This window comes from Temnothorax longispinosus, chromosome 8 (assembly GCF_030848805.1).
Source record: "Temnothorax longispinosus isolate EJ_2023e chromosome 8, Tlon_JGU_v1, whole genome shotgun sequence".
NCBI lineage: Eukaryota > Metazoa > Arthropoda > Insecta > Hymenoptera > Formicidae > Temnothorax > Temnothorax longispinosus.
The window spans coordinates 17,852,545-17,873,439 of record NC_092365.1 but is presented as its reverse complement, the minus strand read 5'-3'; the positions used below and the strand labels follow the sequence as shown (position 1 = coordinate 17,873,439).

General features: G+C 37.4%; 3 protein-coding genes across 6 annotated transcripts in view; 1 reads left to right on the top strand and 2 right to left on the bottom strand.

Annotated features, from left to right (window-relative positions):
- Positions 1 to 695: 695 nt before the first annotated feature.
- On the bottom strand, positions 696 to 8,770 carry LOC139817418 (MBT domain-containing protein 1). Of its 4 annotated transcripts, none has more exons than XM_071785488.1 (10): positions 8,501 to 8,770; positions 7,528 to 7,891; positions 7,209 to 7,440; positions 6,874 to 7,070; positions 6,593 to 6,787; positions 6,255 to 6,519; positions 5,390 to 6,126; positions 5,045 to 5,300; positions 4,617 to 4,966; positions 696 to 4,534 (listed from the first exon to the last, which is right to left on the bottom strand). In XM_071785488.1, the coding sequence occupies exons 2-10, from the start codon at positions 7,816 to 7,818 to the stop codon at positions 4,205 to 4,207; spliced, it is 2,853 nt and encodes a 950-aa protein (XP_071641589.1). In that variant the 5' UTR covers positions 7,819 to 7,891; positions 8,501 to 8,770; the 3' UTR covers positions 696 to 4,204. The 4 variants fall into 4 exon arrangements, with proteins under 4 accessions (XP_071641589.1, XP_071641587.1, XP_071641588.1 ...); XM_071785486.1 differs by having other exon boundaries at positions 7,528 to 7,820; XM_071785487.1 differs by having other exon boundaries at positions 7,528 to 7,796.
- An 840-nt stretch (positions 8,771 to 9,610) lies between these two features.
- Positions 9,611 to 10,518, top strand: Ksh (transmembrane protein 167A-like protein ksh). Its single transcript, XM_071787081.1, has 3 exons — positions 9,611 to 9,772; positions 10,088 to 10,203; positions 10,293 to 10,518. Exons 1-3 carry the CDS (start codon positions 9,770 to 9,772, stop codon positions 10,396 to 10,398), a joined length of 225 nt encoding a protein of 74 aa, XP_071643182.1. The 5' UTR covers positions 9,611 to 9,769; the 3' UTR covers positions 10,399 to 10,518.
- LOC139818401 (lachesin) overlaps positions 10,349 to 20,895 on the bottom strand; it is a 51,249-nt gene continuing 40,702 nt past the window's right edge. Inside the window, exons 4-9 of the mRNA XM_071787075.1 lie at positions 19,409 to 19,655; positions 16,840 to 17,013; positions 14,494 to 14,622; positions 14,066 to 14,201; positions 13,644 to 13,801; positions 10,349 to 13,137 (exon numbers count right to left, since the gene is read on the bottom strand). Coding sequence (XP_071643176.1) covers positions 12,779 to 13,137; positions 13,644 to 13,801; positions 14,066 to 14,201; positions 14,494 to 14,622; positions 16,840 to 17,013; positions 19,409 to 19,655 — 1,203 coding nt within the window. The 3' untranslated portion in view covers positions 10,349 to 12,778. The remainder of the gene's footprint in view (positions 13,138 to 13,643; positions 13,802 to 14,065; positions 14,202 to 14,493; positions 14,623 to 16,839; positions 17,014 to 19,408; positions 19,656 to 20,895) is intronic.

Sequence of the window (20,895 nt, the reverse complement as noted above, 5' to 3'; positions counted from 1 at the left end):
GAGTTCTGAAGGCACGGCAAATCGATGAATCGGGCTTCCCTATAATGCGCGCCGTTGTTACAATTAACGATTATTACCCGGCACGACATCCCGCGGACGAAGCTTAATTAATTATGTCCCACTGATAACGTAAGATTTATCGTCTAGACGATATATTAAATATCTGCGTTACCGGCGAAAGGTATTTGTAGAAATTTTGCCGATCAATATTTCGTATTTGAAAAAATTCTACACCTATGACTGTATAATCAGGAACGAAACTCGGTTCGTTATTTAATTTATTAGGGTATTTATGAGATTATCGAATATATGCGATATCCCGATGGTTCTTTACCAACCGCGAATTTGTGGTATTGCAATTTAACTCGGAATATCTTAGGAAATATTGTCCATGTTATATCGGCAGTTAAACATGTTCTCGCGACATGTTTAACTTTCTCAATGGAAGACAAGAAATTGAAAATGACAAACATTTAAACTTCTAGCGCTTCTCATTTGATTCACGAATCCGTTACGGAGAAGTCTTTTATCTCGTATGGTATATCACTAAAATCATGAAATATAAAATGATTTTTTTATTTAAAAAAAAAAACTGTGACGTATTTAATTATGTAAATATTAAATTTACGACTTAATAGAAACCTACGATATTTGAATCCAATGAAAAAGAATAAAGTCCCGCAATAATTGTAATCTTTCCTGGCAAATATTCATTTTATTTTCTTAACCCTCTATAGCCTACAATCTTGTTCATTCGTGAAAACGTGGAATGTTATACATCCTCTCGTAAGTCTAATGCCACGATAAGAAAGGCGATGAGTACAAATAGTGAAACTGATATGCAACGTCACAATATAACGGCATAGAGGGGTAAGATGTATAGTAACTACTAGATATCTTTACAGCACATTTTCGTCTTCTCTAAGCGTTGATAATGATAAAGATAGAAAATTCTGTGTTACTGAGAGATCGTGCTTCCGTTTTCTGTAATAATTACGCCCTAATTACGCCCGTCCAAATTTGCGATTGTCTAAAATTAAAATGGCGAATATTCGAAATCGAGATACACAGAACGCAAATCCGATTCAAGTATTGAGATAGCTATCGCAGATATCTCGAGTTAGTTACAATTTAAGCACATACGGTACGGTACGAGCTTTTAAAACATAGTGTCGGTATTGCTCTTTTGTACTTACGGTTGCGTCATTCTTACTTACTCGACTAAAGCATAAATTTATACGTGTGTTTCACACGATATATAATCTCAGACGATCGCGGGAAAAAAGCATCGGTATCGAGTAATTTTCTTCTAAACCAAGTCCTTAACGCTACATTTTATATAAAAACAAAAATCTTAATGCACGAGCAATAGACTTACGTGGTTTCTCGTCGAGATATAAAAAGAGCAATGAATTCGATAAATTAAGGCTTAACCTTAATCCCTTTAATGCCCTTACAATATAATCCTTCGATGGCATAAGTTTAATCAATTCAGTAATGTATCGCGACATGTGTATTTGATTCTGCGGCTCGGAAAAGTTAGCGGTAAATTTCGTCATAAACAAGGATCAGAAGCTTAAACGATTTGATGCGCGAAAACGATCTAGAACATACAAATTTCGTTCTGCATAACATGGTAGAATTCTGTGATGATTCGTGGATGCAAACGGGGAATACAGTTACAGTGTTGATTGGCCATTCATACATGAGACATTCTTATGAAACAACCTTCTCGAAAAACATTAGACCAAAAAAAAATGAAAGTCCTGTTTCGAAGATTTCAAAACTGTCGAATAAATAATTGGCGAGTAACCGCATTACTGCGTGAATGGTGTTTAAGATCCGAAGTGCCGGTAGCCTTTAACTTCATCTGACTGCTTTGATTCGCCTTAGAGGTGATTAAACGATATATGGATACAATGTATGTCATACGCATGCATCAGCCACTTTATAACTTATACATAAGCCATGCATAATTTTTACATGGTGCGTAGCGTCCTGTGTCACGGTCTGGAGATGGCTCAAGCTAACACACATCGCGCTACATATAATAATATATACAAGACTTACACATCTCAATTTCTTTTCTCTCTTCAGTTATATACAATTTTATTCATATATATTACGCCATACGTGCAGAGTGAATTGAGATTGATTAAAATAGACAAAAGTATTATTCCTCTGTAAAAAAAATTGCGTCGTATTCCTTAACGAGTTTAACATTGATCGGTATTGGATTGATAAAAAAAAAAGATGTTCTTTGTACTTTGCGGTTGCTTTCTCTTTTTAATATATCTGCATTTATTTACTCTGTCGACGCATAAATAAAAATGCACAGCGCTTGAACTGTTATTTTTATTAAACAAATACCGAGTAAACTCATTTTTATATAACGATTTATATGTGGTTGATGCATCCGTATTTTTAATGCAGTGCAGCATGGATTTACAAATAATGCTATGGTTAGAAGAACAACTTCAGTACAAAAACATATTACAGAAAATATGTCACGTATTTATAAGTATGTATAGGTGCAATACATGTATATCGAATTTTCTTCACATGTGTATCAGGTATAAATATACATATATATATATATATATTATGTATATAAAATGTATGACATCACTGTGAAAAAATGTTAATTTCAATCTTTTTCTACAATACTATGGGCATTATAAAGAATTAGATGCTGTCTATTTTAAAAAGAGAAGTCCATTCTAAAGTGCAGTTTTTGTGTAGAATTTATGAAAATAATATCTAGTTTATTAGAAGCCAAATTAAACAATATCTTGTTTATTATCAGAATATTGCAACATATGTTGCCTTACACAGAATTCTGGCTTGAAATATTTCCATCTCCATACAATGTTGTAATTGATGGTTTGTAATTAAACAATCTCTTATGAATGAATCATATACAAAATGAAAAAATTGAATTCAGGACTAGCCTGTCAGTTGATCCCTTCTATACGGAGTCGCACATCATTTCCTATTATAAGAATAATTATTTTTCCTATTAGCATAAAATGATTTTTTGAATTAACTACAATTAATTAATTTTAATAAAATTTCATTATTTTAATCAAACTTTCCTATTGCCAGCTTGACTTACATAATGCCATAAATTAATGAATACGGAATATAGAAAATTATTTTTATTAATAAAATGTTTATAGTTTCAAAATTGTTTACAATTAATGAAATATATGTACATATGTAGATAAAAATAAAATAAATGTATGATAAATTACACGCATTTATAGATAATATTTAGAAGTATTAATTTTTAATAAATATAACAATTTTTGTGTCGGTTTGGATTATAACAATTTTTCTCTGTTGTTTTACTTTTATTAAAAATATTTAATGTATTTTATATTTATATTTATTTTTATATATATGTGAAAGGTTTAACATATTTCAAAAATAAAATGTTTAAATAATTACTTTAAGAAAGTAATACTGATTTACGTATAGTTTAGGTTTATTTTTATAAAATAATATTTTCATAAATCAGTAAATATTAATTCCATTATTTAAATACTTTATTTTTTAAATTATAATGCTAAACCTTAAAGAATTTAAGGCCGGGTCCAGACATGTATCAGATCACCGTATCGTATCAAGATATGAAAATACGGATATGTTGGTAAATAAAAATTATACGCCAAGGCCTTGTTTTCAATCCGTGTTCGTATCCCGTATCTTATAGACTGAAAACAAGGCTTTGACTTATCATTATATAAACATATCCATATTTTAATAAGAAAATATCATGATACGATACATGTCTGGAGCCCGGCTTAAGAGGTTTAAATATGTATAAAAATAAATAAAAATATAAAATATAAAATATTTTTAAAAAATTGTTATATTTATTCATTAAAAAATTTGTCAATAAATAAAGGCATTAAAAGCATTAAAAATTAAACTGCACTAGAATGGAAAAAAATCTCTTAACTCATAATAAATCATACAGCATCTAAATTTTACGCATTTGTTTTAGACTATAAAGAATCTATATATTAACATTTCTTCAGTACATTAGTAAAGTACGTAACAAATAACGTATGCAACCATATTGAGATGGAGGTGACTTTAATTATCATTATTTCACATGCCTTACCTGTAAATCCATGTCTAATTTGCGTAATGATGGAACTTATTTTATATTTATAGTGCTAACTACATACTAGTTTTGTTATAAGAATTTCTTCAATCCTAGTTTCAACCTTTCCTGAGCTGGATTCACTTTGATTTTTAATTGCTGAATTAAATCAAAAATTTTCAGAGAAGGTCCAAGTTTGATACCCGTTAGGTCTATTATTTGGTCCTTAGTGAGAGTCAGCAATGTCTTTCCATCTATTTTACGTTTACTGAAATTATCGCAATACGTCGCACAATCATTAACTCGAAGAAATTGTGCAACATCAAAGACATTCCACTCAGATGGCACTAAATCACCAGATTCCGAACCTCTTTGCACACCATCTGCTAGCCTTGGTATATATTTAGTACTTGCTGAAGTAACCTACAGATCAAATAAACCAGAATAGTCTATAATAATTCTAATTGTATATCTCAGATATTTGTCAAAGTGTCGTGATACTTGCATTAATGTATGACGTAGCGGTTCTTTCCTTGGGTGGTGGAGGGCTCTGTACTTCGCTTTGCGTGTCATTCAATGCTTGACCTTGTCCAGTAGTGGGACTAGGTAAAGTTTGGTCAGGTCCAGCTGGCTCTTGCGCCGTTTCCGGCTCTCTGCTCCTCTGTTCCGGTAAACTTTCTAGATCACGCTCTCTTTCAATTTTCGTTCCTTGAGCAGGTTCCAATTCTCGCCCGCGTTCGCGAGCCATACTAATACGTTCGCTCTGACGAGGTAGTATATTTTTGGAGCAAGACAGCTTGCTACCTTTCTTCATTCTTCTCTTAGCTTTACGTTTAAGGCCTCTTGGTGATTTTACTACAAGAATATACTCATAAATACAAAAAAATATACATATATGGATAATATATGCGTAAATATATAAATGATATGTACCAGTAGGACTAGTGTTTTTTACGAGTACACGCGGCCCTTCCAATTTATGGTCGACAAGATCACACCATCCAACGGGATAAATATCTGGACTTTGACAGTCTAACCATTGATCATATTCATCTTCCCAACCATCGAAATGTACTCGTAGCAATCTGCCAATCACCCTAGTAATAGTAGCAACACAAACTAATCTAGGATCCATTAAATCAGCAGCTTCGAGTCTCATTCCTTCAATAAATCCGTGTTGAGGAATTTCCTAAAAAATATATAAAAAGTTTATTTAGCATTATTACAAATTATAAGGAAGAACTACAAACTGCATTCATAAACATATAGAAAAATTACCCGATTAAATAATTGGATAGGAGCAGGTATAGTATTGGTCTCTGTTAGATATGCATCCCATGTAAATGTGGTAGGATCATAACCCTTTGGCGGCGTTAAAGGTAGACCATGTTGGGAACAAAAGCCAACTGGAAAAATGCACGGCGAACACGAATGATAGCAAAACCAGTCAGCGCCGCTCGCGTCTTCGTCATAACTGTCAATGCGAATCATAATGTAATCCTTTTCCAAAACTTGCATGATCGTCGCCGCGCATATAGCCGAAAGATTGAGCGGATCGATAGCTTCTATTTTCATTCCTTCCTTAAACGTGTATGTGAGATGCATGTGATGACTCTTTGGCACATAAAAAAGATTCTCCGTTGCGTCGTCTTCGGATAATTTTGATTTAGAAACACGATCCAAGTACTCGGGATACGCATCTAGTGTCTGTCCCACTTTCTTAGCCCAACCAACAGGGTGTATGAGGGGCGAGTCTTCGTGGCACCAAAACCCGTTATCCTCCGGCGGCGAATCGTAATATCTCACGTGCAAACGTTTACCAACTATCTTTTGTATCGTCGCCACTTTGACTTGCGAGATTCTGTTTTTATCTACTACTTCTAAATGAAGACCACATCGAAAACGAGATTTCATGCTTTCGTTCACTTTGCTATAGAAATTTGTCGGTAAAGTCCTTGCACCGGTTAATCGCCTCATCAAAAAGTCCTTCCAATCTTTGTACTTATTTGCGATCGCTGAAAAAAGAATTCAATATGTCAAATTTTTCCATGCGCACTTTTCTAAGATTAAACGATTTTTTTTCAACGAATTTTTTTCAGTCGCGCATTGTCTCATTCTGTTAGAAATAATTTCGATTACGTACTGTTAGGTGGAATAAGAGGTTTTCCAATTGTGGCACACCAACCAACGGGATGTATGTCGTTAGAACAAAGCGATACCCAAAAATCTTTGTCTGCATTGTGCCCGAAACCCTCATACCTTAGCAGAGCTCTGTATCCGCATATACGTAATACAGTCGCGACCCAAAACGAATCTGGGAAAGCCTCGCATACTTCATCACAGTCGGTATTTTCTACCTCTACTTTCATACCCACTGTGATATTGTCCCAAATCTCTGATATAGGAGCCTAAAAAGAAATGATAATATAACGAGACATCTGCAAAACTACATATGTAAAAGACAAAACACAAGAAACTAACATGTTTGAAACAAGATACTGGTGCAGCGCAAAATCCAGGTTCAACAAACTGTAGTGTCCAATCGTAAGAACCTGCCATTTCCGCTGTTCTCTTTCTTCTAATCGGTAAATCCTCTGGCATTACTGGCTCTAATTGAACTTTGTCCTTTTCTGGATCGACAGATTCCTTGGTATCTACTTCTTCTTTTACAACAACCTGGAAAATTGAAACGTTTGTAGGATAAGAATGTGTTGTTTCTTGTCGCACATTTTCTGAGTGTAGATTCAGTATTATTAACTTACATCCGTCGATTTTGTTTCATTAGAAGACGTTTGGCTCACAGATATTGGCTGATCCGTCGAATGGGATGGACTATATGTGGAGTCAGCAGTAGGTGTTGAGTATTCTGAAGAACGTGCACACGCTCTACTGCAAAATCTACGCTCCTTTGTATAAAAGGCATGTTTTACACCAATAGCACCACATTTTTCACAAACAGCTATAAAATAAAAATTCAAGTCTTTAGTTTTCTACGATAGGAAGATATAGATGGTCAAGTCAACTTCATGTCTCGTTAAGTCCTTTTCTGTTTCTTCTTTTACTAATTGTAGTTCTAATTGTTGCAGATTACACTTACCTATACCATCTTTGCGAATAGGAATGAAATTTAGATCAGTATGAGGTTGATAAGCAATTGGTGTTTTCAAAACAAGTCCTGGATGCTTAATGGGCTTAATTTTTCGATTGCGATTGTCTTGGGTCTGAGTCGCCACATTGCTCACAATTTGTTCTCGTTCTTCATCACCCATGTAATCTTCTAATGTCAAATATTCACTCATCTCCGGCCTTTCAGATTGTGAATCATAATCCTTGAAAAAAAAATAGGGAAATCATAATATTAAGAATACACGCGTGAAAATTAGATTGCATCTCTCTTCTTCGAAGACAGAACTCACTCGCTGTATCTCATGGGCATCTACAGCCTCCATTGCCTCGTCGGGTTCCGAACACTCGTTTGAGAATTGTTGCGGTATGTAGCGTACCATAGTGGTAGGAGCGATGTGATGGTTTCTGAGATCTTCATAGGGATTCGAACCGTGTGAGAAAAATGGGCTTTCACCTTGACGAGGATCCAGCATGAGTTCGTGAGCAGGCTCGCCCATCATCATATCCCCCATCCATACCATCCCTAGTTGTTCAGGAAATCCAGGGATGGGAGTATACACTGTATTCATACGCATATCCATTCCTACATTCACACGATTCACCAATTGTTACTTTTAGCCGAATCATTAATGCAGAAATATTCTTTCGTAAGTTCTGTTCATAGGAAAGAATGTGCAATATATATTATTTCTTTAAAAAAAAATTTTTTTTTTCAAATTTAGAATTTAGGACAGATTTTACTGGAGCAATACTCCATGTGAAAGCTGTGCACGAACAGCATTATCGTCAATTAAACATTATTCGAGCTACATTTAGAACGTTGTCGACGTGTATTTTGGACGGATCTTATCACGCGTAGAATTTCGATTTACAATCTCCGGGCCGCGGAACGTGATTCCATCCAGTATACACTTATCGCGCGATGCATAATCGTGAGAGAGCTATCGGGATTACGAGCTGCACGCTGATTGCGTTTTTTTGCCGCGCTATTTCGCGCAAATTTCCAGGTAGCATTTATATTCGAGAAGCGACGCTAGGAAATCTTGAAGCGTACTTTTATCTAACCCCTCTTAACGTACAGTCGCGTGTCTCGCGCGCGTTTAACTTTGATCGTTCCCGGGCGAGCGTTCGGTAAACGCGGAGTAAACGCGAAGGCCGATCCGGGAAGCGTCGCGTCGTCGTTGTCGTCGAGAGGAAGACTTCAAACGTCGCGTCGGCCCGGTCGGCGAGCGAATTGTGCCGTATAAGAAACCAAGTGCGTACCATTAGAAGCTTGCATGTCCATGACAAAGAGTCGTTCGTGGGTTTCCTCGACGTTTTCCACCTGTATTACCGCAGTCTACGCTTGTCGCAATGCACAAGTCCCATCTCGACAGGCGCAAAACACATCGCCACCGCTTGGATTTCGCCTCGCCCGAATTGGAGTCAGTCGAAATCCATCGTTTTTCGCGACATCCCCGAACGGCGAACAATAGGGCAAAACATTCGGCGGTAGGCCGTTCGCTTCGCCCCCTCTATTTTCGTCTTCCCTTGCCAGGGCGGGCAATTGCCGGTGGAATCAGTAGAAGCTGTAATGGCGGACTTGTCCAATGCTGAGAGATTGCCGAATGTACGACACCTCGTCGTCCAATAGAAGAGTGCGCTTTCTAGAGATTAATTGTAAATAACGATATTTCCATCTTTAATGACCATTTCTATCAATGCAGTTTAATTTTAGTTTAATTTTGTTATCCTTTTCATTCTTGTAGCAATAAGTAGAAAAAGATAAAAAGTAAATGTAAAGAAATTTCTCATATATATTTTCTATGAACTTCTCGTATTTTAGATTTATGAAAAATTCTGAAAAAGTCTTAAAATTTTCATAGAAATTCTGATTAATAATGAAATTCTGACTAATAATTTAAATCGAGCTTAAAATCTGGAAATGTGGATTTGGAAGTTTTTGGCGAACGATATAGTGAATGAACGAATAAGAGCCTCCGCACAAGCTCTCGTATGGTAACGTAAAGCCTAGGCTACGTATGTTCACCGTAAGCTCGTCGTAACGGTCGTAACGCTCGTCGTAGGCTGAGGTCCACTTGACACTACAAATGGTTCGAAGCGTTTGATTGACCAATCAGAACAAAGAATTTTACTGATTGACCAATCAAGGAATACTTTGAAGCATTTGTTGCGTCAAGTGGACTGCAACCGTAATCGCTATCGTAAGCCAATGAAACTGCTACTTTTCTGTAAGAGCTGCAAGTTGATTGGCTTAAATCGAAACTTGGACACAGTTCTTGCATCGTGGACATCGGGCTTAACCAATAGATGCGCTCGATAGTTTGAAACGTTCGAACCGGAAGCAGGGGACTTTTGACGCGCAACGCGCATCGAGTTGCGCGCCGTTGTGGTTGTGGCGTTGTGCGCCGTACGAAAGTGATGTCGCACAATACGTCACTCAATTTACGATAGAATCTTTAACGATTTATTTGTGGCTTTTCTCGAGCTTGATTCTCCTGCAGTTTCTCAAGTAGAGCGCGACCCAACATTATGGTAAATATACACATTTCGGAATAGTGAATGACATTTGAGATTGGGATTGTATAACCTATAATGTCGTTGACGTTGACGTACGACAATTTGGCCACATGACTGAAGCTAGATACTTGAATTAGCGCGATTATTATTATCGGAAAAGATATCCGTTGACGCGAAGGAGTAGATAGTAATTAAGATTCCGTTGCTATTAATTTAATAGATAAGACATTACGTTATTGCGTGACACGCATTTGAGCAACATTTTAAACTTTACATTTCAGAGATGAAAGTTTATTTAAACATACTAACGTATTCTTTTTTTTTTGGCAGTCTGCCATATTTAATTTTCAGAGCCTGCTGACTGTAATATTGTTGCTAATATGCACCTGTACCTATGTCAGATCGCTGGCGCCAAACTTGTTTGACAAACGCCTGGGAAAGGTTGGGTACGTAAACGCTTTCATTAAGCATCGTAAAAATTTATGTATATGTGATATACATACTCTGTATATATCTAATAAATTCTTAATTTTAGTTTTCAGGGTACTTTTTGGAAATGTGCTAGGATTGGTGAAAGAAAAAGCCCATATGTAGCTTTTTGCTGCGTCTGTATGGCCTTTAGTATTTTATTTTGGTCGTAACATTCCTACATGGGTCATCCTGGCCAATGGCATTTGGTGTGTATTCCAAAATTATATCTTAATATATTTATGTATCTAAGATGTGTCCGAGATGTGAGAAAATAAAAAGCAGTTTTGATATCCGTTTGTTCGATAAACAGCTATATTTGCCGTTTCAATAATACATTAAAAAATACACTCGTTTAAGCTAGACTTAAAGTCAAAACGAACGTCACTGGTAAATGCACGATAGTTTTTTTTTCTTATTTGTCAACACGTTTTTTTTTATCCCCCCCCAAAGCTATATCATCCAATTTGAGCACATTTTCTCATTGTATTCTCATATATATTTTTCCTTCCTATAAACAACAACATTCTTTTAATATAGTTATTGTAAAGTTATTATATTGAGCATTCTGTGATATACAGGGTTCATTAGATAGGTACATTTATCATATTTTTGCTCTGTGTGGGATATGCTACCTTTTCTGCGACAGTAAACCACGCGATGTAACTAAGACTTGTACTCCGTATTGATGGACATTGCAGCATTATTTAAGATCGTCAAATCGCTTTATCCCTTCTGTCAACTTTAATACTCTCTGACTGACAATGAGTTGAACATTGATATCGCTTTACATGGTCGTCTTAATTACAGAGCAAGATATGGTTCATAGTTTTGCGAGGAACATTAACTAAGTGATCTTTGTAGTATTGCCAGAAATTATAAGATCATTTGCTGTGTCAATTTTTCTTGTGTTTTTATACATAACATACATATATATCTACTCCATCATATACATGTATCAATATGAAATGCACGTATGCAATTCTCTTTGATGGTAGCTGAGCATATCTTATACAAAAATTGGCAAAGCCGGGTTAAATTTAATTAACGCGTTTTATTTAAAAAGCGATACATCGGTCATCCCTCGCGTTTAACCACTTATGCTATACCTATAACGTGGTCTTGCTTCATTGCCGACATATATTAAGGTACAGTATTTGTGTCTACAAGTAATTTAAAAAAATACATAAAATAACCGAAGTGATCTATAAATATTTCCCTAAAGTGTGGTATGCTATTATATGTGCTACAGATATGGATTTTATTTCGGATATGACGTGATAACGCTCGCTATGATGCCAAGTATAATATCGATTCGCTCTCTTACATCACAATAAACAAAGATATTATCGTCTTATCTCTTACATACAAATTAGTATGCTAATTATTTGTCTGCATTTGGGTACGATCGCACAATTGCTCGGAAAGTTCGTGTGATTCATCGATGAAGACGTATTACAATGGCAACGTAACGGATGTTCACTTTAACTGAGTCGTCACTGTCGTTACGAGATATACATATATGCATATCAAGATTGCAATTCGCACGACAGCGATTAAATTCTGCGGGCTCTTACCCGTTGTCAACGACAGTGACAGCTCATTTCAGATAGACACCCTGCATATATAAGGCTTTTGACGCTAACGTTATAAAATTACCCCAAGTTACCTATTAATTTCACAAAAAGAAAGAAATAATCATTCGCTCTTCGAATAATAAAAATCTCTCCCTCGTATTTTTAACTCTCAGACAGCGCGATGCCTATTTTTCTATTTTTTTTTTTTGGTATTTTGTTCAATAATCAAGTGTCAGTCACTTAATTTTTCTATTTATTATTTCACATTTATTTATTTATTATTCGTTTATTTCCATGTTTGTTTCATCTCATTAATATTCTAATAAAACAAATAATTTATGTGAACGAAAGTTTATTTTATAATAAAAATAAACATAATTGTAGGATAGCTTAGAATAAACCGTACTTAAGTGTTTTGCTGTCTGAGAATTAAAATTATCCGGATAATGCTATATATTTAATCCAACCAAAGAGCACGTTTCACACCCGAACTTCTCGCACGTTAGCAACGGATAAAGGGGTCATAAAAAATACATTCGTAAGCGTCTTTCCGTAAAAATCCGCAGCGGTTATCTCGGGTAACATTCGCTCGCATTAACGGATCAGACTCCCTTCCCTCCTTCCACCCCGTTTCTACCATGCCACGCGTCTAAGTGTTCGCTTCCCTACGATCTTACCCTGTAAAAGCGTCCAAGTGTTCGCTTCCCTTTCGATCTTTCCTCGACGTGCTGCTAAGAACGTTGATCTGGCTAATTAAACGGAAGAGTTAGTTCTTTCATCAGTCCTGGTCGTCGTTGTCTGAGAATCGTTTCCCCCGTGTTTTTCGATTGCGAGACTTCTTGTGTGAGTGCTTCTCTCGCTTATCACTCACTGTCGGATCGACGAACACAATTCCATGGCTCGCAGATTAATTCCTTTTGCGAAGGGGCAGAACCATCGTCGGTCGTCGTTCTCGTAATTCTCATCACCTTACGTCTTATCGCACCGTCGAGAACAATACGAGACAGAGCGGTAAGACGACCCGCTTGCTGGCGATGACTGCGGACGCGTCGCTACGATCCTTGAGATTCTGGTGGTTGTCATTGTGGTTGTTGTGCTTAAAGGCATTACCCTGGTCCTTGATTGAGGGAGCACGCGGATCCGCGGTGGTCGATGTGGTCGCGTACCTGTTGTTGTAAATCAATCGCGCCGTGCTCTTCTGCATCGCCGGCGTGCTCACTTGCTGATAGAAAACCCGATTGACCATCGTCCCTTGCCCGGGCTTTGACTTGCCTCGGTTCAGTCGCTTCCAGTTGGTCGAGGTGACGCGGGTGGGCATGGTTACGCGCTCGATCTCTGAAAATATCCACGTGAATCATGGACAGGGTAAACCGAGACGCTTCGCTTTTCGGACGTGTCTCCTTTCTCTTTTTTTAGAAACCGACGCGTTTTTTTAGTCAGCTTTTTTTATCCGTAACCGTCAATAATAAATTTAAATAATGTAGATATGTATCATATTTTGTTTTTCGAAGATCCGAATATATATACCGTTAAAAATAGTTAAATTATTCTTACGATTGAAAAGAATAGTAAATTTTAGAATAGTATTTTTAATGGTGCTTGAAATTTTTATATTAGGTATTGTAAAAAATATCGTTAAAAGTAATGCGCGACACCAATCATATCTATACTGGAATTTCGAGCGTAGATTTAACAGAACTATATTGTCGATGCCTGATTATCATTAGGGGATGACGTATTTATTCCGTCTTATGTATATATGTATATATATATATATATATATATATATATATATATATATATATATATATATATATATATATATATATATGATTACTCACCATATACCCTGAGAGTCGCCTCGGCTTTTCCCATACTTGAGGAGGCTGAGCACGTGTATTCGCCCAAATCCGTTTTCTCCAAGCGTCTTATCTTCAACACGATCGTCGTCTTCCATTCCTCGTCGGGGTCTCCTCGCTCGTCGATTTCGTATCTGCCTCTGCATTGACATATCACTTACGTTTAACGTCCGCGATAGGGAAAATAGATTCCGTTATTCGACATCTCGTTAGAATAACCCGGAATCGCCGCCGGGATCGATATCCGAAATCGCGGTGACCGAGGTCAGAAGCGATTTAGCAAAAAGCAATTTGCTAAACGCGGAACGTTTTGTCTCTTATCACCGAGGAGATTGTCGAACAACGGATTTGAACTACGCCCGGGGATCGGTAGACTAAACTGTCAATATTGTCTCGGTACATACCCGCTCATGATAACTTGCTCCTTCCGCATCCACAAGTTAATCGTCTTGGGATAAGCCTCGATTAAGCAGATTAGCGACACGTTTGTATCCAGGGGAGAACTGAGCAGCTGATTCGGTGCTTTTGCGCTAGGAGGGACTGCAAAGGCAAAGAAATGAGAGAGTAATAATCTGATTTTTACATTTACATATGTTGTTTGTATTTCATTTCATTTCTGCGGTTTTTCCGCTAATGTAAATAACATGTTTTTTTTTTACGATTCAATGTGATGGCATAGTAGGTAATGTTATTAAACGTTTTCTATATTATTGTCACAATAATAGAATAATCATTAAATTGGATAAACGGTCCTGTCTGTCTATCAATTGATTTCAATCTCGATTTGATAATGCCGGGTATAAAACGTTATAAATCGTTTTCAAGTACTCACAATTTACTTTTAGATTAACCCTCTTGCTGACCGCCGGAGGCACTTCGTTTCTAGCTATGCAAAGATAAGCCCCCATTTGCCTCCTGTCTACCCTGGTTAATTCTAGCCTCTCGCCGGACAGGTTGTCCACTAGAAAATCGTACGTTGTATGAATATCTCGTTGAAAGCTGCTCCCTCGTCGACCATATAAGCCGACGTGTTAACGTGCCCTGAGTAATTATTCACGAAATACGCCTTCGGGGCACGCAATGATAAGCAGAATATGTATTTGTAGCAAAATTTGTCGTTGGAATTTACTATATTTGGTGGCTCAGCTTAATATTTCTGCCTTAAGGGATATGTAAACCTGCTAAGGGATATGTAATATTTAATTAATCCTCATTTCACTTTTTAATCAAACCTAAAGATGTAGATACACAATTTTTTTCATTTATTACTGTGTTGTATTAGTGTAATAAAACTTGCAGCGATATTTGTATTTTAGCATGATTGATGAAAACAATGATTGATCATGTAAAACGAGTAGAAGTGTTATTATTATAGCTCATAAATGCCAACGATAAGTTAATCTAGTTAATTAGAAAAATTTTCAATCTTGTATTATATTTTATATTATCATATATTTATATATCATATTTGAAATACAGTTTATCATTAAAAATGATAACGAAATTTTGAAAATCCATATTTTTGCTACGTGTTTACAATTTCCATTATCCAATGAGGAATTGCATTGAGCGTGCGTATGTAGCATGCGCTTTTCAAATAACTGAAAGATAATGAATTATATTATTATCGAACGAACGGCCGACATAAATCACATGTGGAATGTGTCGTTCCATATTCGCGATAAAATGTGTCAGAAGTTTAATAAGATCGATCAAAAATACAAGATACGTTGATTTGTTCTGACAGCTGACGAATTCGCACAGCACTATACTCACTTGTATTAAATTAACAATTGTCGTATATTTGATTGCATTATCGAGTACGGAAATAACGTCTTTTTATTTGAGAATTTAATTATTGCGCACCACATTTTCATTAATTGTTAATCAAATAACGTGACAGTTTGGAAAAGCAAATTATATCTGGAAAAATACAATAATTTTCATTATATTAACAATAAATTAATATAATTGACGGTATTATTAATATGATTAATAGTTTGCATAATATTAATATTATATAACGGGTTTTTTACTATGCGGTATTAATGTTTTTAAAAGATAAAAGCCTGGTATAGTTTATTATGGTATTATTTGAATCTTTCTTCTATATAAAAATCAGAATAAATTACATATACATTTTACATCGCGGTTACTAATAGATGCATCGAACAATGATACGAAGCTTCGAAAACCATAACTGATAAATGAAATACATATACAATGAATTTATAAAAGTCTTTCATTGAAAAGCATTGTAAAAGTATGTATTATGCGTTACACACCCTTCGGGACTGCATCGAGCTGTATCGGAAATCGATTGATTGCTAAAATTTGTCTCTCTAGCACGACGTCAATCATTTCAATTGAACGTCAATAGTTATACAAGCGCACTCGTTTAATTCCGCGTGAGTCGCTGGTACTCGCATGATGTTGCAAGTATTTCTTTCAACCGGTCGATCTACTCGCGGCGCGCGATCCACCACGCGACTGCACAAAATTCCTCGAGTGCGGGTGTCTTGCGAAATGCAGCGGAACTCGACGTGCCCGAAGGATATTGAAAGTCATTGCGGACAAACTAATCTCTATTCGATGGAACGTGTTCCGCCGTAATTGCTTTCGATCGGGAGCACCTATACGTGTGTGAATTTACGATGTCTTCATATCCCTTTAAAACGCTTGACTATTTGATTGAGACACGTCGGATTATCGGGATTATTCTAATAGCGCAAAAGCAAAGGTATTAAAACGTTTACGAAGATATTAAAAAGGTCGGGATTTTTTCAAAATTTTTATACCGATTTCATATACTTCAGGAGAAAAAAAGAGATTATTTATTATAACTTTCAAACCTTCATATAACATTTGATTTAAATTGATTTCTCTAAAAAGAAGAGCAAAAGCTTCCCTTCTCATTCTAAGTTTCGAGTAAAAATTCTTTTCTATCATTATTGAGCATAAACCCGCAGTAAATACCCAATTAAATCCACAATAATGTTACGTAATGTAAATAGGAACGCGAATAATTAGTTCGCGTTGTGGTTTTCCTTGCGGAGAGACATTTCATTCCGGAATAAACGCCAGTTTCACATGACGTTAAGCGTGACGTAAAGAGACGACAATTACGGAGATCGAAAGTGACAACCCTGGCTCTCAGGATCTCGGAGCGATATCTTACCTTGTATCAACGGATCGTGAACACCCCTAACGAGTATGAAATCACTTTTCTCGCGTCGCCAGAACACGCGAGGGGGCGGCCGTCCGGACGCGTTGCATGACAACGTGGCGTTCTCACCCTCGAGTACGGAGACCTCGCCGTCCGAGGTACCGGAACTCAGGATATCGGGCGGCACTGGAAGGAAGAGATCGAATAACACTTCATCAGATGAGATAATAACGCGTTTAAAATTATATTACAACAACTATGCCAAAAAACTTACATCATCATCACGTCATTTTAATCATTATCTCTGATTCTCTTTTGGGACATATTATATATTTTATTTGAAAATGACGTACAGTGATACGATCCCTCCAAACTTAGCGTCGAAAAAGATACGAGGATACGAGTGTTGTGTCTATGCAAATACGTTAAAATAAAGTTAAAATGAAATATGCAATAAAATAAGATAAAATAACCTGCGCAAAATGTCTCCACGATAAGGAAGAATTATTTTACGAATAGTTGTACTATCTAATCCACACAACACATGTATCATAGTGAATTACAAGGACTGTGAAGAATACGTTGTCAAAAATTTATGACTGTAGAACAATAATTTTTCCACCAACATAATGCCTTATGCGCATCCTTTATGAAATTATTTTTCTATTACTAATATGTTTGTTTTTAAATACGCTATCCACAGGAGCATTTTCTTCCGCGGCGTATAAAATGCAAAATACGGAAAATTAATTCCGCATACATTTTAATGGCGTTTGAAAAAACAATTGTGAAACTCTTAAATTAATATTTTATATTATAACTCATTTCATTTTGCTCCTATATCGAACGCTGGGAGCATGTGTAAAGCTCGATAACAAAAAGAATAAGTAAAACAGTCCGAGTAACAAGCACGTTTTCTAAACTGCATTGTGTGTATACGAAATGTAAAGTACACTGATCGTTATATCCGTGTAAGCCCTTCGTGGAATGAAACGAATTTCCCGATATCTCACGTGTCCATCTATCACAAATTCAACACGTGCCTGAGGATTATGACGAAATTTCACCCGATATCACGCGCCGCGTTGTCTAAGAAACAATTTACAAATGGGATCGAAATTGCGTGTCAGTGTGTCACGTGAAACAATATATCTTCATGTGAGTCTCTTCGGCCGAAACGGAACTTCGCGAACGAAGACTGGCAGGTGCGCGGACTATAAAGAATCGGCATTACCGATCATTCTAACGCAATTTAACCTGGCCATTGCTGCGACGTTGGCGAAGACGACCGAAAAGTCATCTCGAAATCATTCCCGTCACACTCGACGGAAATGAAATATCGGCGGGCGATCCCTCCTCGGAGAATGGTCTTCTAATGGAATTCCATCCAATTCTCGAAGAGTCGTTCGATTCGTTTCAATTACAATGATCCAAAGCTGAAGTATGTCGCGATATAACATACGCTGCGTACAGACGAGCCGAACGATGAGAAAAAAAAAGGGATGGCATTTTCTCGTATTTCTACGTAAAGGAATTTCATTCCATTCAGCAGCGAGAGGGACCGCTTTTTGGTGTTCGACGACGAACAAGCACACACGCAATGGAACGCATTCCCGGTTTATCCTTTGGCTCGTCCCCGTTTCTCCCTCACGCACAAAGTAGATGATATTAGCCGGCTCGTCGGCGCGATATAAAATTGTGCATTTTATGATACCGTAACGGCGTACAACGAGCTGCGCGCACTTGCCGAAATTGAAGCGGCTCCGAGGATGTTTCATCTAGAATATTACCGATACATAAAACGAACGGAGCAAATATTAAAGTTGCGCGTGTTACGTCGATATAATTAACGTTAAAAGAAGATAATGTGTAAATTCGATAGAAACAGTTTAGTTGCGATCTTTGCGAGCTACAAAGTATGAGCATCCATCAGCTGACGAAGTCAACGAACACCACTAGACTTTCTGCCAGGTAGACTTTCGAACTTCGTTATCGCGTTTAATTAAACTATAAATTAAAGCGCAGCCGTTAGCGTTTCTTATATGACCGATAATGCTCCTTGTAAACTAACTCCCCGGCATCGATATTACATCCTCTTCCTGGAAGGAAACACGTGTTACAAATTAAGTTTGCTCGAATAACTCACCCACGGCGGACGTGCCAAATTATTTAATGAATTCCTTGACGGAATTAAGGGATCTGATGTTTGAAGACCGAGGATTTTCAAACTTTTCTAAAGTCAATTAACGTCGGTCCCTTAGAATCTCTCCCCAACCATAAATTAGCAAGCGTATAACGCTACAATTACACCTTACGCATTGTGTTCGCGTCATCATCATTATCCTGCACGAACACGCGTAACGAGGGATCTCCGTATTGCGCGAGATCCATATGCACGTGTATATGCAGCGGCCTATTCAAACGCGCCGCTCCAGCGGCGAGGCACGCATATTTTCCGGCCCTAAAGCCGGCCCAGTCTAATCGAAACGCGGTGCGTGCGTGCGTACGTGACGTCTCTGCCAACAGCCGCAAACCTGGCCGGTCGGCCGGAATGCGACGTAACGCGTGCAATTAGGCATACCTAGGACGTCCACGCATCCCAGCTGGCTCAACATGGGCTTGGTGTTGAGTTGGCACATGTAACAGCCACGATCGGCCTCCTTCAGCCCCCGAATATGCAACTGCCAAGTGGCCTCCTCGTCCTCCCGCGATTGCGTTTGGTTCTTCGTTTTGGCGTTCTCCAGGGTGACGAAGAATCGAGTCGACTGAATAACCTTGCGATCGCCCATCGATAGGATCGTCTGATCCTCGGCACGTAGCCATCCCACCTGCGGAATATAGTGACAACGAGATATCAAGACTTTCCTTTATAAAGATGACAAGAGATCCGCGGATTTTTCGTTAACGGAAAATTACTGGGAAGAATTAACCGGATGGATTGTTTTTCCTCACCGAGCGCGAATTCGAATCGCCGAATGAATACCTCTCTTACGTGAAATTTCACTGAGAATTCAACGGAATTTTCGGCAATGGTATAAATTATCGCTCTACAACGACGCGCAAATACCGGAGTAAATGTATAGGATGTTTTGCCACTGCGTCATCATTTAATGACAAATTCGCAATTTAATATCAGTTTTTTTTTTAATCAGCGAAACGCACGATAGTAAGGATAATATAACAGTTTTCTGCTGAAATCAACAAGAATCATCTGTCATAAATGTTCTGGGATACTTGAAACTAATCTTGTCCCTGTTTTAAAAAGTAACAGGGAAGATCACTATTGGAGAAATGGCGTTACTTCGCTTAAGTTATCTTCCCGTCGCGGAATGTTATTTTTACGCGACTTTAATGGAACTACGCGAACGTCTGTTTTATTTTCCAAAGGTTAGTGGGTAGATGCACTAGAGGGGAATATCCGCTTAAGGAATATTGTAAAATGCTACAACTTCTCAAAGATCATCTTTATTATAAATGAAAGAAAAACATTAAAATTATATAAGATCATGAGTAAATAATCATTTCTTCTAATAAATGTTTTAATAACGTCTTTCGAAAATTCATATTTACTGATGTAAGTAATCCAGATTTAGTGATCGCTCGCTAGTACACATTCGCTCCATATTTTTTTTCCGAAGAGTTGATTCAGGCTATTAACTTGGGATAGCTCGGTGCATAACCCATAATGATATTCAGCAACCGCGCACGTAGATTAACATCAGACATCGTCTTTCGCTCGTGTCCCGCTACGGGTTTGACGAAGCCAATATGAACGAGATGCTCTCCGAACAATATTATATCGCGCGCTATCGTCAAGTGCACACGTATGTGTCTTCGTATATGTATGCACGTGTGTATGTGTGCACGTCGGCAGTAATTGCTTTTAGGCAAGTACGCATATTGTACCAGCTTGCACCCCGGGTCGGGCCGGTGCGGTTGGCGGCGGCATTGCGGGAATCAGCGACGACGAAAGGTTCAATTTAACGTCGTATCTAGGTACCATCGCTTCACTTAACCGCCGCCAGCCTTCGTCGCGTTATCTCTAACGATGCACTTGGTAATTAATCT